The following is a 21,074-nucleotide window of genomic DNA, read 5'->3' as shown; positions in this document are numbered from 1 at the left end:
ATTTAAACCAGTATGTACAATTTTGTATAATCTACTGTTTGGATTAGAGAAAATACAAAAGAAAATCAAACTTCTGTACCCAGCTCTTGGTTTTTAAAGTCATTAACGATGTGTGCTGTACAACCATTCCACTCAGGAAAAAGAACAGTTCAAAGAAATCATTAAAAGCACACCATTGATGAGTGTATGTAAACCTTTACTCCTGGCACGACATTTTATTTTTAGATGACTGCGGATTTAATAAAGAAGGTGCTTTTCATCATGTTGGCTATATGCTGTTTGTTGTGGACAACAAAATCCCAAAGATGAGTATAAGTTTTATATGTACGAATGTTTCACGTGCAAACACTGCTTCGGCTTTCCTTTGTAAACAGGCAAATAAACGGCCCACCCCTGGGTCCTACTGCTTGGGCCTCTCTTTCGCGCATGTCAAGCCACACGTGCATCTCCTGCGTGTTGTGTCGGTCGTTGTTGTGTACCCTTGCGAATTGTGTAATTTGTACACAACTACATTTGGATAAAACTCCGTGGAGGGTTAGAAACTGTCTCTAAATGGGAGGTCTTCAAAAGAAAAAGGTTGGTGTGGGTGTTCGCGTAATGTCGGGCGTCTTATTACCAAAAATCTGACTATCCCGTTAGCTAACAGCTAGCTGAAGTTTGTTTTTCTCAAACAGTAGATTCTTCTGGACGCGGATGAGCTTATGTGCCTTGTTAACACAAGTTGAATATGAGCATCTTCCTATGTTTTTCAGTTTGAGAGGGGCTCTGCCACCAACTACATCACAAGAAACAGAGCTCGAAAGAAGTTGCAGCTCAGCCTCCCAGATTTCAGGTAACGTTGCAGTTAGCAATTGTACACGTGTGTGTGTGTGTGTGTGTGTTTTAAATCACGATTTAGTCATACCCCGCCGGCACTGTATTAGTTTCTCGTTATTGTATAGTAACGCTAACGCTTTCTGAGTGAGAAAAGGTGCGAGGGCCCATTTATGACGCAAAGTCTTTAAAACTCAGTGAGTGAGTTTATTTTATTTTATTTTTTTTGGGGGGGGGGGGTGCTGTGAAACTCATGCGTTTGTATTGAACAAGGTAGACAATTGTGCAGGGTCAAACAAAAGTGCATTTCTTTTCGGCTCCTGGCTTTTGAGGTCACAACAGTAGTCCAGTCACTAGCATCTTCCTTTCACATCAACGCTCTGCATGTCCTTCACTACATCCATGAATCTTCTCTGTGGTCTTCCTCTTTTCCACCTGCCAGGCAGCTCCTTCATCAACATCCTTTGTCCAGTAATTATCCACTGTTCCTCCTCTACACGTCCAAACCATCCCGGCCTTGTTTCTATTTCTAACTTTGTCTCTTCTCAATCTTAGCTGTCCTTTTGATGTACTCAATTCTTACATTCCTACTGTAAATTTGAGAGTCTCAGCATCTACAGCTCTACCAGCTTGGCCTCCCATCCAAATTATACTTCACAGCACGTCTCACTACCATCTTGCAATACTTGGCTGTCATTGTTGCTGCTATCCTTCTGCCACAAATCACCCCTGACTCTCATTTCCATCTTTTCCACCCTCCCTGAACTCTCTTCTTCACTTCTCTTGTGCACTGTTGCTTTGGATGGTTGACCCCAGCATTAAAACTCATCCTCTTTCACTGCGTCTGCTCCTAGTTAGTGAAATGCAAAAAGTATTAATGCAGCCTCGAAAGTGGAGCAAAATTTAATTAGCACATCAGTAAAAACATTACCATCAACAAGAAAGAATGTATTGACGCCAAAGTTAGTGAGACAAAGTTATGTTAGTAGTTAGTAATGAATCTGCACCTAGTTATATTCTCTATGATCAACACTATATCCATAAATCACATCTGACATATAATGTGCATAAATTAATTTAACAAGTAATTCTGAGGTGTCTTACATCTTCAGTGAATGTGATCAGAATATTTAGCAGTGGTTGGTAATTTCAAAATAAATCCATGGTTCTGAAAGTGTTACTCTCCATTAGGGCTGCCACGATTAGTCGACTAGTCACGATTACGTCGACTATCAAAATCGTCGACGACTAATTTAATAGTCGACGCGTCGTTTGAAGCTTTGTAAGATCCCAAAAGACGCAGGAATAAGTAGTAGGATTTAAGAGTGTAATAACGGACTGAAACAGAAGATGGCAGCACTGCATGTACAAGGATGCCAGCTGCCGTTAAACCCCGAAGAAGAAGAAGCTGTGTCCCAGAATTCATAGCGCGGCCCAGCTCAGTTTCCAACAATGGCGGCAGCTAGTTAGTTTTAATATTACTCTTATTATTCTTTCTGGGTCACAAAATAAACGTTTAACATATTTTCAGGCGAGAATGTAGCTGTGTAAACCTCAAATATCTGCTCAGTTTATCAGGACACCACATATTTTCAAAAGCGCTCTGACGTTTTCAGAGACGTCTGTTACCCACTAGCTCGATAGCGAGCCGGGGGCTAGGCTCACTAGAGCCGTGAGAACACCGGACTCCTGGCAAATTGTTTTCAAACCCGCTACTCAGGTTAAACATGATATATAAGTCACTTAGATAACTTAACAATGTTATTGTTTGGCTTTTTTTTAGTATTTTATTTGTTCCTGAGTAAATCGGTTTGTCTGAGATTAAAGTTATAGTTTTTACACAGCTAAATAAACATCAAGCAGACAGCTGGTTATCAGAAGTGTGAGATGCTCGAGAATATACTATGGTGTCCTGTTATATTTTAGATAGCAAGGAGTTTATTAAACTTCACCGAAACAATCTGCAAATTTCATTAAAATTTAATAAACTATCATCTTGTCTTTATTTTTAGTTAGCATAGACCTTAAACACTTAAAGCTGTAAGCTAATGATAGTTATATTAGAGCAGATGCTGCTGGTGCAATAAGCTGTACGTTTTACGTCCAATGGATGATGATCTGATTAGTCGACTAATCGCAAAAATAATCAGTGACTAGTCGACTATATAAATAATCGTTTGTGGCAGCCCTACTCTCCATGCCAATATTACTTTTTTTGGGTGTTTTGTTTTTTGTAAAACCAGCAATTCAAATGTAACAATATTTAAATTTTCAAAAATGGACCAATCAACTATTATTTTTTTTCCCCCCCTAATAAGATTTTATATATATATATTAGGGGTGCAACGATATTCGTATCGATATTGAACCGTTCGATACAGTGCTTTCGGTTCGGTACGCATATGTATCGAACAATACAACATTTGTAATTTATTTTATCAACTTTCCTTCTGACGATGCTGTCTGTGTTGAGCGCTCAGTGAATCTGCGTTCGACTACTCCGCCTAGGCTGCACTGTCGAGCGCAGATCCACTGAGCGCTCAACACAGACAGCATAGTCAGGAGGAAGAGCGCAGGGCAAGCTAGCGAGACAGAAGTTAAGCTCTCCTTGCAAGATGGACCTCCCCCACCCTCATTCAGATCTGGCGTTTGGAATTATTTTGGTTTTCATGTGACGTATGACCCTGAAGGTAAGCGAGTCATGGACTAAAGTAAAACAGTATGTTGGATGTGCCATGCAATGCTTAATTACATTGGTGTGAACTAGTGTGTTAGCGCAGTTAGCTCGTTAACGTGTTGGCCGTCTAGCCCCATGCACGGGGCGATCGGCGGTAGCTCGTTAACGGAGATTTGCCGTGTTGTGGCGTTAAGGTCATTTCAACGAGATTAACCTGAAAGCACTAGTGGGAACACAACGAATATGACTGCACATTTACGCCGACATCATCCTAGTGCAAAGACAAAAACAACAAGCATGCTACTAACTTTAGCCGAGTCATTTAGACAGCTGTTAGCACATGATTCTCCTTATGCTGCTGAGAATATAGCCCAGAAGAAGCGGATAGTATAGCTTTTATTTTGGAAAGAGACATTTCTCTGTAATAAACTCTCTTTTCCAAAGATGAGTGATTCCTCAATCAGATACAGGGCTTGCAAAATCGCTAGCCCGACGTCCCGGAGCTAGCGATCTTTCCAGTCGGGCTACAAAAATCTCTCTGCCCTGCCCGTCGGGCTATTGTAGGAAAAATATATGTCAATGCTTTTGCATTCTTTCAGAAATGTAGCTGGGTAATTATGTCATTGGCATCGGTGAGCCACTGTCAATATGTGACATATTGAAATCGCGTTTGAATTTGCGCTTGTTTTTTTGCTTTCACTTTGCAATGACAGCACTGATCTGTGAGTGATGATAATTTGTGCACCAATTCCTCTGACATCGTCTTATTAATCGTTAGCTTACTATGCAAACATGACAAGTGAAATCTCCCGCAGCAAGCTTAAACATGTGAGAGGTTGATCGCGCAGAGAATCGCTGAGCTTATGTGAGTCCGTGTGTAAAAGTAGCAGTATATATATTTTAGTTCTGCTGAGCCAAATAAGACAGGTCGGGGTGAAGAAGTGACAGCCAAAGAAAAGCTTACCACAAAACGGAGAAGTTATGACAAATGAGACTATAAGGCAAAAAGAAAGTGCAGCTTTATGGTTTCATGGACAAAAGAATTTCTGTGGCTGCAATATGACGAGCTAAATAACCAGGGCTGCACATAAGTGGTCCGCAGGTGCGCATTCGCTGTCAAAATAAAAAACGCGCACAAGGGTTAGGGTTAAATTTAAAAACTGTACTTTTGAGTTAAAATATATATTTATAATTTTAATAAATGACAAATTAAAAAGGCATGAACATTTTTTTGTATCGAAAAAATATCGAACCGTGACACCAAAGTATCGAACCGAACCGTGAATTTTGTGTATCGTTGCACCCCTAATATTAATTAATATATATATATATATATATATATATATATATATATATATAAAAATACATTTTTTTTATTTTTAAATACCATCATAGCAACTTACTTTTCTCCAAGTTTGTTCCAAATCTCGATTTCCAGCCTTTCTCAGAAAGGTGCCTTGTTGCAGACAAATAATTTCTCTTCTCTGATTTTCAGGCGACTTTGCATTCTCAAAGGCATATACCCTCATGAGCCAAAACACAAGAAGAAGGTGAACAAGGGATCTACAGCCCCAAGGACCTTCTACCTGCTCAAAGACATCCGCTTTCTGCTCCATGAGCCAATTGTTGGAAAGTTCAGAGAGTACAAGGTATATTACATAAGAAACCAGTACCTTAGTGTTCTTTACCTCTATAAAAAGGATATTTAAATCACTTTGCTTGAATCAGTTTTTCCTCATCATGTCTTTGGTTTATCGTTTGATTTCAATTTGGTTGACAATCTTTTTGGTACCTGTGTTATTTTCAACATTTATTTTTGTCTTGTAGATATTTGTGCGTAAGCTTAAGAAGGCTTATGGAAAAACAGAGTGGTCTGCAGTGGAAAGACTGAGAGAGAACAAGCCGACCTATAAATTGGATCACATCATCAAAGAAAGGTGGGGTGGTTATTCTTCACACTGAACATAAGAGGGCATAGTTGATCTCTTTTTCTTTTTTTTTCTCTGCCACTATATGAATTAAATTGAAATTGTAGGGTAACAGTAGAACAGAGTCTTTAGGAGTCTGTCAGTATTTTTTTTTTTTTTTTTTTTTTTTTACAGCTTTTAACATGCAAGTTATCTTTGTTTTTTATTTTTATTTCAAAGGTAAGATGTTTTTGTCAAAACAAAACCTCATAAATATTGCTTGTGCTTCTTTGTTTGGCAGGTATCCAACCTTCATTGATGCCCTCCGTGATATCGACGATGCCCTCTGCATGTGCTTCCTCTTCTCCACTTTTGCTCGAACAGGAAAATGTCATGTGCAGACAATCCAGCTGTGCAGACGCCTCACTGTGGAGTGGATGAACTATGTGATCGCATCACGTTCTCTCCGAAAGGTGCAAGTTCACCAGCCTGTTATTGATCTGACTCTGTGAGAGTTGGTTGACCTGTGTTCTGTAATGTGCTAAACGTTTCTGTTTTGATAGGTTTTCCTCTCCATCAAGGGAATATATTATCAGGCTGAGGTGATGGGACAGCTCATTACATGGGTGGTGCCATATCAGTTCTCCCATGATGTAAGTGCAGTTTGACAAATTGCAGTCAACAGGGACAGTGCTAATAATAAACAGTCACTTTATTACTGTTGGGTTATAATGTAGGTTGCCAGGCCAACATTGTAAATAAAAAATTGTCCTTAATGTCTTACCTGCTCATTAAGAATCAGAAAATGTGTGGCACTTATGAACAAGAAAACTGACTTTGCTGATGGCTTTAACTTGTGAGCAGCCTGTCTGTTTTAAAATTAGAATATACTAAAAATTATGTTGGAAGTGACTCTGATTGAACTCACACTTATAAATATATCACTGAAATATGGTCAAACTAATATTTGTTTCTCTTTCAGCACCCCGTTGATGTTGATTACAGAGTAATGGCAACATTCACAGAGTTGTACACCACTCTGCTGGGCTTTGTCAGTTTCAGGCTCTACAGTTCCCTCAACTTGGTCTACCCACCAAAGGTATCGTGGACTGTAATATAAAAAAGGATTTATGATAAATTGATCATATGTAACCAGACCTGCCCTCAGTTAATATTGCCTCTCATTTTGCAGCTGGACAGTAATGGAGAGTCAGAGCCTAAGGAAGAGAGTGAGGATGACTATGCCATGAATTCAGAAAGTTACTTAGAGGTGAGTCACTTTGTTTTAAACAGTGTAAAAGACCTCTGATGTCTTTTGTTTGTGGTGCTCATTACATTGAAAGGAGGCTTGTTGGTTATCCAGAGTGACAGAATAAATTCACTTAAACCATCCGGCATAAAGCAGCGTTGGAGTTTTGTTAAAACTATATCACCACTTCAGTGGCAGAGAGAACTCGGTCACACAACTTCTCCAGGAAGGATAGCAAAAGCGTTGTTGATGCTTTTTGGGAAAAAACATGTCCCAGGTGACCTCTAAAACAAGCTTTTAAAGCACAGGGTACGTTGTTTTCCTGGCTTCAGCAATCTGTAAAGACAATGCATTCTGTTATTCAAGCAGGAGTCGTCTTTATTTTCCCTCAGCTTTACTGAGACATAAAACTGGGATATGTGCTAATGTGCATTTATAAAGTTTAGACTTGTGCTCTGCTGAATATGATCCATATTCCTTACTAGGTTATATCCAGTGGGGTTGTCATTGGGAGCTCAGGGGGAGCTCTTTATTGAATAGTTAGCTGTACTACACAGTGCTTCAGAGGTTCAATAACCCCCTACATGCACTCACCCGCTCAGTCAGCCAATGCATTTACACTGTAGCATTAACAGGAACAGTTAAGAGTCACGCAACAATAACAGATGTAAATAACACAAGTTTCCTCGCTTAAACGGCAACACATGTTCCCAAGGCATGATTGGAGATAACTAGTCACTCCCAACACGCCATGATACCATGTTCTGATTGAGGGATTGAATTAAAACGTACAACTCTGCTATCACTTCTGACATAAACGAAGACAAAACTAAACAGCAGTGGCTTTGTAGGGTTGCTGAAGTTGGGCTAGCTGTAGGACTGGGCGCTATATTGAGGTTTTTTTTTTTTTGTTTGTTTTTAAATATCGATATATTTTTATACGAGATAAGATGTGACAATATCCTTTATATCGATATAGTCTATGTTACGTTATAATTATACTTGTGGAGCCGCAGGTTTGCCTCTCTTGCGTCCACTTTTGTCTCTACGCAACGTTACTCGGCCTCGCTTCTCTCCTTCACTGAACACAACTCCCCCTCCCCCATCGCTTCACCTGCAGGCAACAACAAGATGGACACGGCAAATCTCCGTTAACGAGTTACCGCGCATCGCCCCGCACATGGGGCTGGACGGCGTCAACGTGTTAGCGAGCTAACCGTGCTAACGAGCTAATCATGCTAACGCCTAAAATCCTTTCATTTTCTCAAAAGTTGACAGCACGCCTTATGTATGAATTCTGTGCTTGATGACCACAAACCAATTTTATGTGGTACACAGCGCTCAGCAATCTGTCAAAAAATGTTTTAATATGACTTTGCTAAGCTACGGAGCTGCACCGCTTGATGGATTGTCGGAGCATTACGGCTACCGTAGTCTGGAGCCTCGCGGAGTAATACGTACTGTGCTTCAACGTAGTATAGACCCTGTGCACGAGAAAATGCTAACTTCCTGGTTTGAGACCGGATGTAGGGTTGTAAATTTCCGGTAGCTTTACTTTGCGGTCAATCGCTACTGCGAAGATATACTCCAAAATCATGTCCAAAACTCGAAAACTGAAAGATCGCGTTAAGTTACAAAGAGCAGAAGGTGGGAACACTCACCACTGTTGTGTCATTAAAAAAAAATCTAATGATCAATTTTGACGTTTAAAGAGTTTAGATGATCAGTTGTTTACATCACTCAACACAAGCAGAACTGCATTACTGCAGCAGAAGACACATCGTCCACATTCAGAAACACATCTCTGTACAGTGACTGGTCTTATGATTTAAACAGGCAAATGTTCAGAATTCAAACTACAGGTGAAGAATAGTCAAACCAGATGTTTCCCCCGTTATGTCGATATCAGCTAGTCAAGTGTAGTCGCTATAACGCGGTTCACCTTTCACCTCGCTGTTTCACAGATTTTTTTTTTTTTTTTTTTTAGTGCAAGTTTGCATGCTTATTTTTTTTTACGTCACATTGTGTCCTGCGTCCTGATCGCTGCAGACGATCTCCTCCGTGACGTCTCTCCTGTACAGTACAGAATCGCTGCATCGATCCCTAGCAGTGTGACTCTGAAGTGCAGTGCTGTATGTCCACGATGTCCATGAAAGGTTTTGCACTGTCAAAAAATAAAATTGGCTACTTTTTTTCACCTATCGCTGGTTATTTTTAGAACATAACACCCGCGATAAACGAGGGACAGCTGAGAAATATAACATTTGAATCGCTTTGCTCTGAGGCGCGGGGGTAAAAAATATCGACAAGTCGATGAACATCATTTACAGATATATTGGGTAAATGCTCAAGACATCTATAGAAATGTAAATCGCCGCTTGATTCATTCATTTGCTTAACTTGTTTTGGACCGTAAACAAGGCGCGAATAGGACACCGGAAATCAAGCTCCCAACAGGAGTTTCCGCACCAGAAGTAGCATATGTTAACGTGCACATAGTCTATTACCGTATTGTGTGTATAAGGACCATAAATGGCACGAAGCGGATTTCAAACTCCAGGCTGTCAGTCACGCAGTAGAACTTCGGAACAGAGCAGCTGCGAAATGTGTCTCTTTGTTATTATGCTCAGCATCTTTTAGTTTACATTTTGACTGCACAATTGTGAGCTTTTTGTTGTGCACAACAACAACATTGTTTTCTTTTATTTATCAAGCATTATTATTTAATAATGTATTTATTTATTTTTGAGTAATTTTTTTTAATGTACATATATGCTGTATGTTACCAAAAGTGCCTGTGTGACATCTGGGACACAGCTTTGACTAAGAACTCTCTTTTCTTACTTTATGACTTTAAAAAAAATTATTGAGATATATATCGTATATCGCCATCCAGCTAAAAAATATCGAGATGAATTTGGGGCCATATTGCCCAGTCCTACCTAGCTGGTATATAATGATATACTATGTGGTGGCCAGCTACACAGCTATGGTTAGCATAATATAAACACAGTGAAGCTGGAGGATGAATGCTAACATTTTCCCACTCGCTACAAGCTAACGTGAGGGTTCCTGATGGTTAGGGACAAATGTAACCGCACGGCAGGATGTTGTAAACCAGGGGTCCCCAATCCCAGTCCGTGAGGGCCGGTGTCCCTGCAGGTTTTAGATCTCACCCTGGGTCAACACACCTGAATCACATGATTAGTTCTTTACCAGGCTTCTGGAGAACTTCAAGACATGTTGAGAAGGTAATTTATCCATTTAAATCAGCTGTGTTGGATCAAGGACGCATGTCCTTCAGGGACACCGGTCCTCGTTGACTGGGATTGGGGACCCCTGCTGTAAACGGACCAAACTTCAGTCAGGAGAACAACTGCGATAATCCATCCACAATGCGAGGTTAGTCATTAATATATTGCTGCGTGGGCTGGGGTGTAGTTACATCATAAGGTTATAAAAACTGGGCTTTAAAATGACTAGTGGTAATAAAAACCGAGACAGGCGGACAGTGATCACTGACTTTTTTTAGGGGCTTGTTCAAATGAAATAGAATAAAATACAAAGCAGTAAAACATGTTAAAAACCCAACAGCCTTAATAAACGCAGAGTACCCAGAAGCAGGGTTCATGCAGCATCACTTAAAGATTGGATATCCTACCTGCTGTGAATGTTTTAATGCAGTATAGTTGTTGTTGTTGTTGTTATTATTATCACTTGTCACATTCTGTTTCTGACAGTTAAAATAAATAACATTCATATAAGAAATAAAATTGTTTCGTGTAAACTGTATATGGTGTTCAGTAGGCCTATACTATTGTACTTTAATGTCGGTCATAGGGGTGGTACTTCAAGAGCCATATATTTTATGAGGTGGTACTCGATGTGAAAAGTTTGAGAAACACTGCGTTACGCCTGGGTTGGACCTCCTTTTTGCTTCAGAGTTGCCTGAATTTTTTTATGCCATAGATTCAACAAGTTGGGGGAAACATTCCTCAGAGATTTTAGTGCATTTGTCTGCTGCTCAGCCCTGGTGCAAATCTCCCTATCCACCACATCCCAGCGGAGCTCTATTGGATTGAGATCTGCTGACTTCTATAAGCTATTTAAGTGCATTGAACTCATGGTCATGCTCAGGTTGAAAACAGTTTTAGATGATCTGAGCTTTGTTTCATGGTGTGTTATCCTGGTGGAAGCAAACATCAGAAGATTGTTACACTGGTCATAAAGGGATGAGCATGGTCAGCAGCAATACTCGGGTAGGTTGTGGGGTTTAAATGATGACCAGTTAAGGGGCCCACATTATTATTTCGCCACTGAGCTATTGATACAAAGAAGCATGGAGCCATGCTTTCATGTTGTTTACACGAAATTGATGTGATGCTCTTCTGCCATGGTTGTAATAAGTGGTTATTCAAGTTTCTGTTGCCTTGACATCACCAGCCTGGCCAGAAAGAAAGGTTGCTGCCATGTGATTGGCAGATTAGGTATTTGCATAAATAAACTGTTATGGTGTCTGTAATAAAGCAACTTGTAAGTGTATTAATTTAACTTACACATACAGTACACTTAACATGAGGTCTTGCCCTATATCATTTCAGACACTTTAATTAGAGCTCAACATGTAGTCTACCTAAAAGCATTCAGTATGCTAATAGAGAAATTGTGTAAACTCATGTTTTTAAAAGCCTCATGCTTAAATTAAACTGTTGACTAAACTAACTAAATCTATTAAGTACGCACACATTGAGGTGTAAATGCTAACACTTGTGCTTACCTTGTTTTTGATTTTGTAGAAACTGTCAGCTCTGAGTGCCAGTCTGGCACGCGTGGTTTCTTCTGCAGATGAGGAGGAGGCTCAACTGGACCAGTTTCCCAGTGAAGGGGTAAGAAAGCTAACTTGCAAAACACGACACATCACATGTATCTTACGATTTACTCAGGCAAGGCATAACTATTTGTTATTGAGAAATATAATCAAAACACACAGATCACCACTTCATGCATAATGCCTCTTATAAATCTATGGACGTGTGTGCGATACTGTGGTGTCATGGTAAATTGCTCGGGTAAAGTTTGTAGCATGCGTGCTCGTTGGTTTTGTCTGCTTCCACTTGTCTTTGCACTAGGATGATGTCGGCATAAATGTGCAGTCATATTCGTTGTGTCCCCACTAGTGCTGTCAGCGTTAATCTCGTTGAAATGACATTAACGCCATAACGCGGCAAATCTCCGTTAACGACTTACCGTGGGGCTGGACGGCGTTAACACGTTAACAAGCTAACTGCGCTAACGCAGTAGTTCCCACCAATGTAATTGAGCATGTACATGCCTATGTTTACAGGTACTTATAGATATGTTACTTACACAGGGATAGTAGTAGTAGAATAGTTAAATTTATTACTTGCATATTTCCACAACCCTCTATCCATAACACATACTGTGTATAAGTGTACATAGAACCTCAGCTACTGTTGTATATACAGTGGGGCAAAAAAGTATTTAGTCAGCCACCGATTGTGCAAGTTCCCCCACTTAAAATGATGACAGAGGTCAGTAATTTGTACCAGAGGTACACTTCAACTGTGAGAGACAGAATGTTTAAAAAAAAATCCATGAATTCACATGGTAGGATTTGTAAAGAATTTATTCGTAAATCAGGGTGGAAAATAAGTATTTGGTCACCTCAAACAAGGAAAATCTCTGGCTCTCACAGACCTGTAACGTCTTCTGTAAGAAGCTTTTCTGTCCCCCACTCGTATGAATGGCACCTGTTTGAACTCATCATCTGTATAAAAGACACCTGTCCACAGCCTCAAACAGTCAGACTCCAAACGCCGCCATGGCCAAGACCAAAGAGCTTTCGAAGGACACCAGGAAAAGTATTGTAGACCTGCACCAGACTGGGAAGAGTGAATCTACAATAGGCAAGCAGCTTGGTGTGAAAAAATCAACGGTGGGAGCAATCATCAGAAAATGGAAGACATACAAGACCACTGATAATCTCCCTCGATCTGGGGCTCCACGCAAGATCTCATCCCGTGGGGTCAAAATGATCATGAGAACGGTGAGCAAAGATCCCAGAACCACACGGGGGGACCTGGTGAATGACCTGCAGAGAGCTGGGACCAAAGTAACAAAGGTCACCATCAGTAACACACTACAACGGCAGGGAATCAAATCCCGCAGTGCCAGACGTGTTCCGCTGCTGAAGCCAGTGCATGTCCAGGCCCGTCTGTTTGCCAGAGAGCACATGGATGATACAGCAGAGGATTGGGAGAATGTCATGTGGTCAGATGAAACCAAAGTAGAACTTTTTGGTATAAACTCAACTCGTCGTGTTTGGAGGAAGAAGAATACTGAGTTGCATCCCAAGAACACCATACCTACTGTGAAGCATGGGGGTGGAAACATCATGCTATGGGGCTGTTTTTCTGCCAAGGGGACAGGACGACTGATCCGTGTTAAGGACAGAATGAATGGGGCCATGTATCGTGAGATTTTGAGCCAAAACCTCCTTCCATCAGTGAGAACTTTGAAGATGAAACGAGGCTGGGTCTTCCAACATGACAATGATCCAAAACACACCGCCCGGGCAACAAAGGAGTGGCTCCGTAAGAAGCATTTGAAAGTCCTGGAGTGGCCTAGCCAGTCTCCAGACCTCAACCCCATAGAAAATCTGTGGCGGGAGTTGAAAGTCCGTGTTGCTCGGCGACAGCCCCAAAACATCACTGCTCTCGAGAAGATCTGCATGGAGGAATGGGCCAGAGATTTTCCTTGTTTGAGGTGACCAAATACTTATTTTCCACCCTGATTTACGAATAAATTCTTTACAAATCCTACCATGTGGATTCATGGATTTTCTTTTCACATTCTGTCTCTCACAGTTGAAGTGTACCTGTGGTGCAAATTACTGACCTCTGTCATCATTTTAGGTGGGGGAACTTGCACAATCGGTGGCTGACTAAATACTTTTTTGCCCCACTGTAGTGTATCATCTTATTAATTTAGTATTTCTTGGCTTTATATTCTTGTATTCTTCTATTATCTGTAAATGAGCTGTAATAACACACAAATCCCCCCCCCCCCCCCCCCCCCCGTCCGATCATTAAAGTCTTATCTTATCTTAGAAAATACTTTCATTCTTTCTTTTTGCTCTAATTGGTCTCTAAGGTTAAACATTAATGGTTACATCATTTGATCTTTTGAAGCTGTGATACAAGGGATTTACAGCTTTGTTTGGTTGCTACTGACGATATGTTTCTCATCCTGGGAAGCTTGTTGTCACTGACTGATTTGAAGTTAACAATTGTTTTTGTCAATTCATTCTGCTTTTTTATAATTATAGGTAGGAGTAGTAGGTAGTTCAAACTCTGCTTTAATTTATTTATTTAAATATTCTGTTTTGTGTGTGCGTGTTTTTGGGTTTTTTGCCAAAAAAGACAGTTCTGCTTTTTTGCTTCTTTTTTTGTTTGTTGGGTTTCTTAATTTTTATTAAAAAGTTTAAGTCTTAGTAATACGTTCTCAGTTTAATAAAACAGTATTTTCATCCACTGAAACAATCAGTTGTGTAACAATTTTTCAATTACAGAGGGGGAAAAACTTTTTTGCTCAAGCATGGGCACTTAATCGGGAGAATTTTATGAATAAAAAATTAGAATAACAGATTGTATTTTTATAAAGTTTTCAAGTCAACTCACCTGAATGATCTTTCAACATTACAGCTTTCAGACTAAAGTGCTTTATTAACCCTTTAAGACCTACCATAGAGCCAAGTTTGCCAGAGCTTATCTTGATATTTTTACATGCTGTAGAGCCATTTTTGGGATTGTTTCAAGTTGCTATATGTCAATACAACCGTTATAGCCCAAATTTATATAATATATATGCATTAAGTGCATAGTAACTACATAAATTGCAAAAACGTGCAATAAACTACAAAATGAAAATCATTTTGGGTTGTTTTTTAACATATATTTCTAGTTAGAGAAATTTAAGAAGTTTATCCCTCAAAACTAAATACACAAAAGTTGCACAAAATAGTTTTGAACCACAGGAAATTTATTTTGAGTGTCTTCATAGTTGTGTTTTTTGTTTTTTAGATACACCAATTTTTATATACTGCTGGAAAAACGAAAATAAATATAATGCAAATTTACCCCCCAAAAAACAGCATGTGCATCAAAATAAACTATTTCCAGCAGTGTAATTTTTGTTTGAAGCATCCCAGAAACGATACGGAAAAGTCAAACATGACTTTTAAAAATAAGGCCCTGAAGGTAAAAAAAAAAAAAAACCCTACATTTTCCGTGAAAATGACGTCACTTCCGGGCAGGTAATGGCGGACATGCTGACGTCTATTCCAACGTAGGAAGTGTTATGAACAGCTGATCGGATCAGCAAAACGTGTTTCTGGAATATTATGTTGTTGTCGCTGCAAATGCTTTTTATTCAATTTATTTTCAAAGCTATATGTGGAAGGAAACAGTGTCATAGGACAAGCTGAATGCATAAGATGCAAGTACAACTCCTCCGGTTTCATATGCAAAAAAATGATTGTGCTAGCTTATGTGATTCCAGTTCTACAGGAATTTAAAAATGGCTGCGCAAAACGGAGCGTGCCCGCTCCGACCGGTCTTAAGGGGTTAAGGCATTAACAGATCAACTGTGGAAACTGTGGCTGATCTTATAGATATCTGGCTTCTTTTCAAACTTTTTACATGCCTGATGAGCACATATTTTTATTTAACTTTTTTGTTTGTCTATTTCTCGTGCAGTTAGGTTGAAAAATGTTAGTGCTTCTGAGACATTAGCTTTACTACAAAGCAGGGAACTTCAGGACTTAATTATTACTTAGACATGAGGTGTAACTTCCTGGTGTATTAATTTTACCTGAGCTTTGGAATCTTATCCGGGCGTTCCTGTGTGTTCTGAGAACGTAACAGATAAAATCTGCACATTATTAAAGCGGCCTACTAACCTGTCACTTTTCCTGGAAAGTTACACCCCCTGTTCCTTTGGAGCTTGGTGTTTTGTTTTGTTTTTTAGAGACAATCTAAACCCTCTGGTTTTTCCCCAATGAGTCTCAATCACAGACATATAATCTCAGAGGAAGGAACTGTAATCCCTTGAGTGGTTTTCTGCTGGCTGCATGAAATTTCAAAGATGTTTGTTGGTTCATTTATGATACTGTAGCTGTAGTCTATAGTTAGAAAGTTGGTGCACGAGCAGTGATGGTATTACTCTCTAGTCGGAGTCAGTGAGGCTGTGGTAATCCTTGAGGACACCCCTTTCAAGCCAATAACACGAATTTAACTTGGAACAGATGGTATTGCTGTTATGTGGTTAGTGTTCAGGCTGACCAGAATAAAGGAACCTGTACTTCCTATTGATGAAGTACAGGTTGCACTGTTGTTCACAAAGACCAGCTCCGTCTACAAGATGCTCTAGTTCCTTTGCTTCCAGAGTGGAGCATCACACTGGGGCTTGCCCGCTGGCTAGGTTAATATTTGAAGGTGTTTCAGGGTCCCATAGACTTTATTCCTGGGTTGTCAGGAGTAAGGTCACAATGCATCTACCCTTCAAGATATAGGTGTAGTATGCTCAAGGTCTATTGTGGGTGAAAAAGCCAATTCAATTCTCCTAACCTGGAATTAGTGAGCAAACTGGCTGCAAACTTCCATGGTTGCATTTCAGAGCTGGGGGGTCCACGGGGATGCAACAAACTGCATTCCTTTAAAATCAGCTTCTGCCATCCATGAGTCTACGTAGACCCAAGGGCAAGCTGTCGTAGCTTACTGCTTATCAGTGGCATCTGTTTGGTGATTTTAGGATAACACAGTGCATCTCACCACTAGGACTTTGTCTGTTAGTTGTGGACCATTGAACTCCATTTGTTACTGGCACATGGCAAGCCAGGTCATCCACTCCATATCCATGCAATTAGTGCTGCCACCCATATGAATAGGCAGTGGTGCTGTGTGCCACATCTTGAGGCAAGCAAAGCCATGTCTAGGCTCTGAAGGAGCTGGTTATGGAGATGTTAATGTTTTTGCTGTCTTAAGATAGCCAGTCAGCAGAGGCATAGCAGTAGCTTGGTAATACTGCAAGCAACAAACACTACAAGCTAAGCTGGTGGAAAAGATGCAAGAAAATCAGAATACTTTAATCCCTAAGGAAATTATGTGATGAAGCCTGCACTAATATTCGGTTACATTTTGTATTCTTTGAGTATTATACATATGATAGAGTAGCCAAGCCAACTTTATTTATAAGGTACTTTAAAGCTGGTTATCCAACATCTGAGTAGTCGTTTCTATTAGACTTCAAAGCATGCATAGTCAGTGTGATATAAATTGTCACAACACAACAGTTTCTGCTTTTACCCTTGATTATTTAATTAAATGTCACATGTTTTTATTGGTTTTAAATTGCTTTTCATATGTTAAATTTCAGTCTCCAGACAGGTCTGGGATTGGTCATCAGATGCCACCAACCACTGTTTTATGTATAAGTGCATCAGCTCCAGCTGAGATAACAAAGAGTCTACTAATCACCATTGCTGACCAATTTAACACCGGTTCAGACAGTTTGTTGAACCTGACTGTGATTCTTTAGTTAAATCTGAGCAACTTAAATTCAGAGATAAGTAAATGTATTAATTGTCGAGTTGTGAGTTGTACTTTTTACATAGCTTTTTTACATTTGCCTTTTGGAATTCTTTTAAGGTTGTAATCCCAATAAATCTAGCTGCACAATTCCTCTGTCATGGATCAGACACCATAATACATCAACAAGTTGGAAGTTGTTTAAAAATAAATAAATAAAAATCATCTTTTAGTTGCTGGCTTGTTTTTAAAGCAATGACTTTAAACTTTTCTGATTTAATTGTAAATAGAAATTCCCTGAAGAATAATTAATGTTTTCCCTTTATTTCTTCGCTACAGGAGGACATGGAGAAGATGGAGGCTAGGGAAAAGGAACTGAAACAGCAAGAAGCTCAGAAGAAGCTTTTTGAGGGACTCAAGTTTTACCTCAACAGAGAAGTTCCCAGAGAGTCTCTGGCATTCGTCATCAGGTGAGCGAGAGATGCTACAGTGAAGCAAAGAAACGTCCACGGAAGCCTGAAGCTGACTTTTTCACTTTTGTGTATTTCTGTTGCCTTTCAGGTGTTTTGGAGGTCAGGTATCCTGGGACAAGTCTGTGTGCATTGGTAGCACATACGATGTGACAGATGAGACCATCACCCATCAAATTATTGACAGGCCCAGTGTTGGCAAACAGTATATCAACAGGTAGAGAAATGCTGTGCTTTTCATCATGTATGAGAAGGTTTTTTGTTTTTTTTTTCCTTATAGAGGTATTTGATTTTGTCATAGAATTCGTAATCCTAGAGACAGGAAGTGTGTCATTCATGTACATTACCCACTTTTACAATGACTCCTTTCACTGGAATATTTCCCATCCCCCCCACCCCTTGGTCCTGCAGCAGAAAAAATCCTCACCAAAGAGCAAGATTGTATTCTCATTATTACATAGTAGACGCATGAAAATATGCACTTATTTGCCATCATAACAGATGATTTTCGAAACCTTTGCTTGTTTTAGATACTACATCCAACCCCAGTGGCTATACGACTGTGTCAATGCCAAAATTCTCTTGCCTGTGGAGGATTATTTCCTTGGGGTGACTCTACCCCCTCACCTGTCTCCGTTTGTGGAGGAGAAGGAAGGTGACTATGTGCCTCCAGAGAAACTGAAGATGATGGCCTTACAGCGAGGAGAAAAACCAGGTGTGGTTCAGTTATATCTCAGTGTGTATGCAGGTCACGCCCACAATTCGCTGACTTTTCCCCTCTGATCAGAGTCCTAGTTTTAAAAACAACAAACAAAAAATACTTTCAGATCTGAATGAACAACAGATGCATAGGAGGGAAAATTATAAGATAACCATAACCTCTAACCATGGTCTCGTGTCATTATTTTGTTACATCATAAAATTATGAGTATTGTACATAATCAAGTAGTTAAGCCAACTTTATTTATAAAGAACAACCACTTAGCAAAGGGTTGGACATAGGAAGAAAAACACACTTGAATAAAACCTTTTTTTAAAGAAGCCTGTTTAATGTGAAATGGCAGCAAATTCCACTATTTGGAAGCCACTACACCAAGTCCTGTCCCCTGTGAGCCTGCACTGTGTCCTCGGCATATACAAGGAGTTGGTCAGCTGATCTGAGCGACTAGGAAAGGGGAGTGCAAGTGCAGCAACTCAGAGAGGTGGTTTGGAGCGAGGCCATGTAACAACCTGAAAACAGATAAAAGAATTTTTAAAATGTCATGTGGAGAGTTAAATAGACATTCACGGCCTCTCTTAATCTGAATGAATGTAATTGATATTTGTGATTGATTTAAAAAGTTTAATAATTTGCTTCCTTTTTTGGGTTGTTTTGGAGACTTTAACACAGAACTGTTCTGATGGTCTGCTTATGTGAATAATTACTGCCAGCATTTCTTAATTGGATGATTAAATTTTTCTTGGTGGCTGGATCGAAATGTTGTGATTTACTAAAAGAACTGTAAGCGAGACAGCTTGTGGAGGTTATAGTTTATCTGATCAGAGTCCTAAAAAGCCACTTTGGCATCACACAGTAATGAAAATAAAAGATGAATATTTAATATAGGCACACAGGATTGAAATGTCAGCAGCACTAATTTTAAATAATTCCTTTTTCTTCCTTTTATAGGCAATGAACAAGAGGAGGATGAGGAAGAAGAGGAGGAGGAGGGAGAACAGGAAGAGGAAGAAGAACAAGAAGAGGATGACAATGGTGATGAAGAGGATGATGAAGAGGAAGTAGCAGAAGAGAAAAACCTTAAGAAAATGGAAGAACAAAGATCCCAGGGCAAGGTGATATGTCAGATCCTGATTTCTTTGTCATTGTGATTTTATTTTTTAGATCTTTTGGAATCTTTATTGACTCGTCTCGTTCCCTTTTAGTCTCTACATGTCAAAGTGACACCTGGAAAGCTGAAGGTAGAAAATAAGGCACGCTTGGAGCAGGAGGAGAAAGCAGAGGAGAAGCGTCTGGCCATTATGATGATGAAGAAAAAGGAAAAGTACCTCTATGACAAAATCATGTTTGGAAAGAAAAGAAAAGTCCGTGAGGTGCGTACATTGCCGCTTCGCTAAGAATATTTGTTCAACCTAAAAGCTTTAACTTTGAATATTTTAGTGTTGATACTGAGCATTTTATCTCAGGCCACAGTGTTTACCAGTATTATGTAGCCGCTGCGGAGAGAACGGCGCAGCCCAGCGTTGACCCCCGCTGAGTTCACTGAGCTTAAAAATGGTTGCGTAACTGGTGTTGAGTATCTTCCATTAACTGGGCTCCTTCTCTTTTTACAGGCTAACAAGCTTGCTGCCAAGAGGAAGGCTCACGATGATTCAGAAAAAGCAAAAAAGAAAAAGGCCCGAAAATAACTGGTGCCTTCTTCAGACTGACTTTCTTTTTAACTTTGAGACTCAGTGCATTGCAGGTTTACATACCATAAAACCTGAAAGTGCAGTAGAGCTCTGCGTGCTACATGCACTCTAATGACCTCTGCAGAACTTCAAACAGCGCAGGTTGTCACAAATGCTAGTTGTGTGATTATTATTGTAAAAGTAACTGTTTGATCTGTGCTCCACTTTTCTGTATTGTACAATACAACTTCCTGTTTATTTTAAAATCTGTAACCGAAACATTTTACAGTTAAACGGACTGAATTAAACCTGTTACTTGTGATATTGCATCTCTAAGAAGAAATGATTCTCTTAGTCTTGGCGCCATATTGAAAAATGATTATTTATCCTTGAGGCTGTAGCTTTAGGGCAGCTGTTTCTTTTTAAAGCTGTGCATGGATCAGACAAGATGGCAAAAGGTCAGAATATAATCTGTAACGCACGGCTTAAGATTTCACATCTGCAGAGGCTCAGGTCATGCTGCTGCTGTCGGTTGAACCTCTTTGCTGATTGGTTAACACTTAAGTAGTGGGTGGTAATGACGAAGAACCACAAGACCAAAGCACCATCTCAGAGGGCAAAGGCTACACCCATCATACCCCTCCGCTCCTTGGTTTCCTCACACAGTTTGACACTCGCTGCAGCCTCTCATCCCTTGCCTAGGACCCAAATCTACATTCCTCACAAGCCCACCCAGTTCAAGTCTCAGCCTAGCACTCTGTTTGCCTACAGGCAGAACCACTCCCCGCTGAACAAAAACGGTGTTGTGCCTGAGCTTGATGAATGTGGGTTGACCAGCACAGCTCAAGTCTGCCTTCCAAGAACCGAGAAATCAGTTTAGAGGAAGATGGAGTTCATGTGTAGTGTGGTTTTGTTTTTTGTTTAGTTTTTTTTGGGCGGTATCTTGACAGCGTATTGCAGTAT

The 21,074-nt window shown here is 40.0% G+C and overlaps 1 protein-coding gene across 1 annotated transcript; it reads left to right on the top strand.

Annotated features, from left to right (window-relative positions):
- Positions 1 to 416: 416 nt before the first annotated feature.
- On the top strand, positions 417 to 20,433 carry pes1 (pescadillo ribosomal biogenesis factor 1). The gene is made up of 15 exons (XM_085425439.1): positions 417 to 576; positions 753 to 832; positions 4,986 to 5,139; positions 5,318 to 5,427; positions 5,699 to 5,870; positions 5,961 to 6,050; positions 6,380 to 6,496; positions 6,590 to 6,667; positions 11,443 to 11,532; positions 17,593 to 17,723; positions 17,815 to 17,940; positions 18,254 to 18,438; positions 19,393 to 19,556; positions 19,647 to 19,814; positions 20,055 to 20,433. The coding sequence occupies exons 1-15, from the start codon at positions 553 to 555 to the stop codon at positions 20,127 to 20,129; spliced, it is 1,764 nt and encodes a 587-aa protein (XP_085281565.1). The 5' UTR covers positions 417 to 552; the 3' UTR covers positions 20,130 to 20,433.
- The last annotated feature ends 641 nt before the right edge of the window (positions 20,434 to 21,074 follow it).

The sequence above is a fragment of the Rhamphochromis longiceps genome, linkage group LG12 (genome assembly GCF_057381845.1).
Source record: "Rhamphochromis longiceps isolate RC_006_pf linkage group LG12, R_longiceps_female_GT1.1, whole genome shotgun sequence".
NCBI classification, from domain to species: Eukaryota; Metazoa; Chordata; class Actinopteri; order Cichliformes; family Cichlidae; genus Rhamphochromis; species Rhamphochromis longiceps.
Note: the sequence above shows the minus strand (reverse complement) of the source record. Positions and strands in the feature narration are given on the sequence as shown.

What these genes read in the sequence shown, in the direction of transcription:
- pes1 (XM_085425439.1), top strand. Translation starts at nt 553, where the DNA reads ATGGGAGGTCTTCAAAAGAAAAAG. An exon ending in CATCACGTTCTCTCCGAAAG is followed by an intron (nt 5,871 to 5,960) that starts GTGCAAGTTCAC and finishes CTGTTTTGATAG; the next exon opens with GTTTTCCTCTCCATCAAGGG. An exon ending in ACAGCGAGGAGAAAAACCAG is followed by an intron (nt 18,439 to 19,392) that starts GTGTGGTTCAGT and finishes TTCCTTTTATAG; the next exon opens with GCAATGAACAAGAGGAGGAT.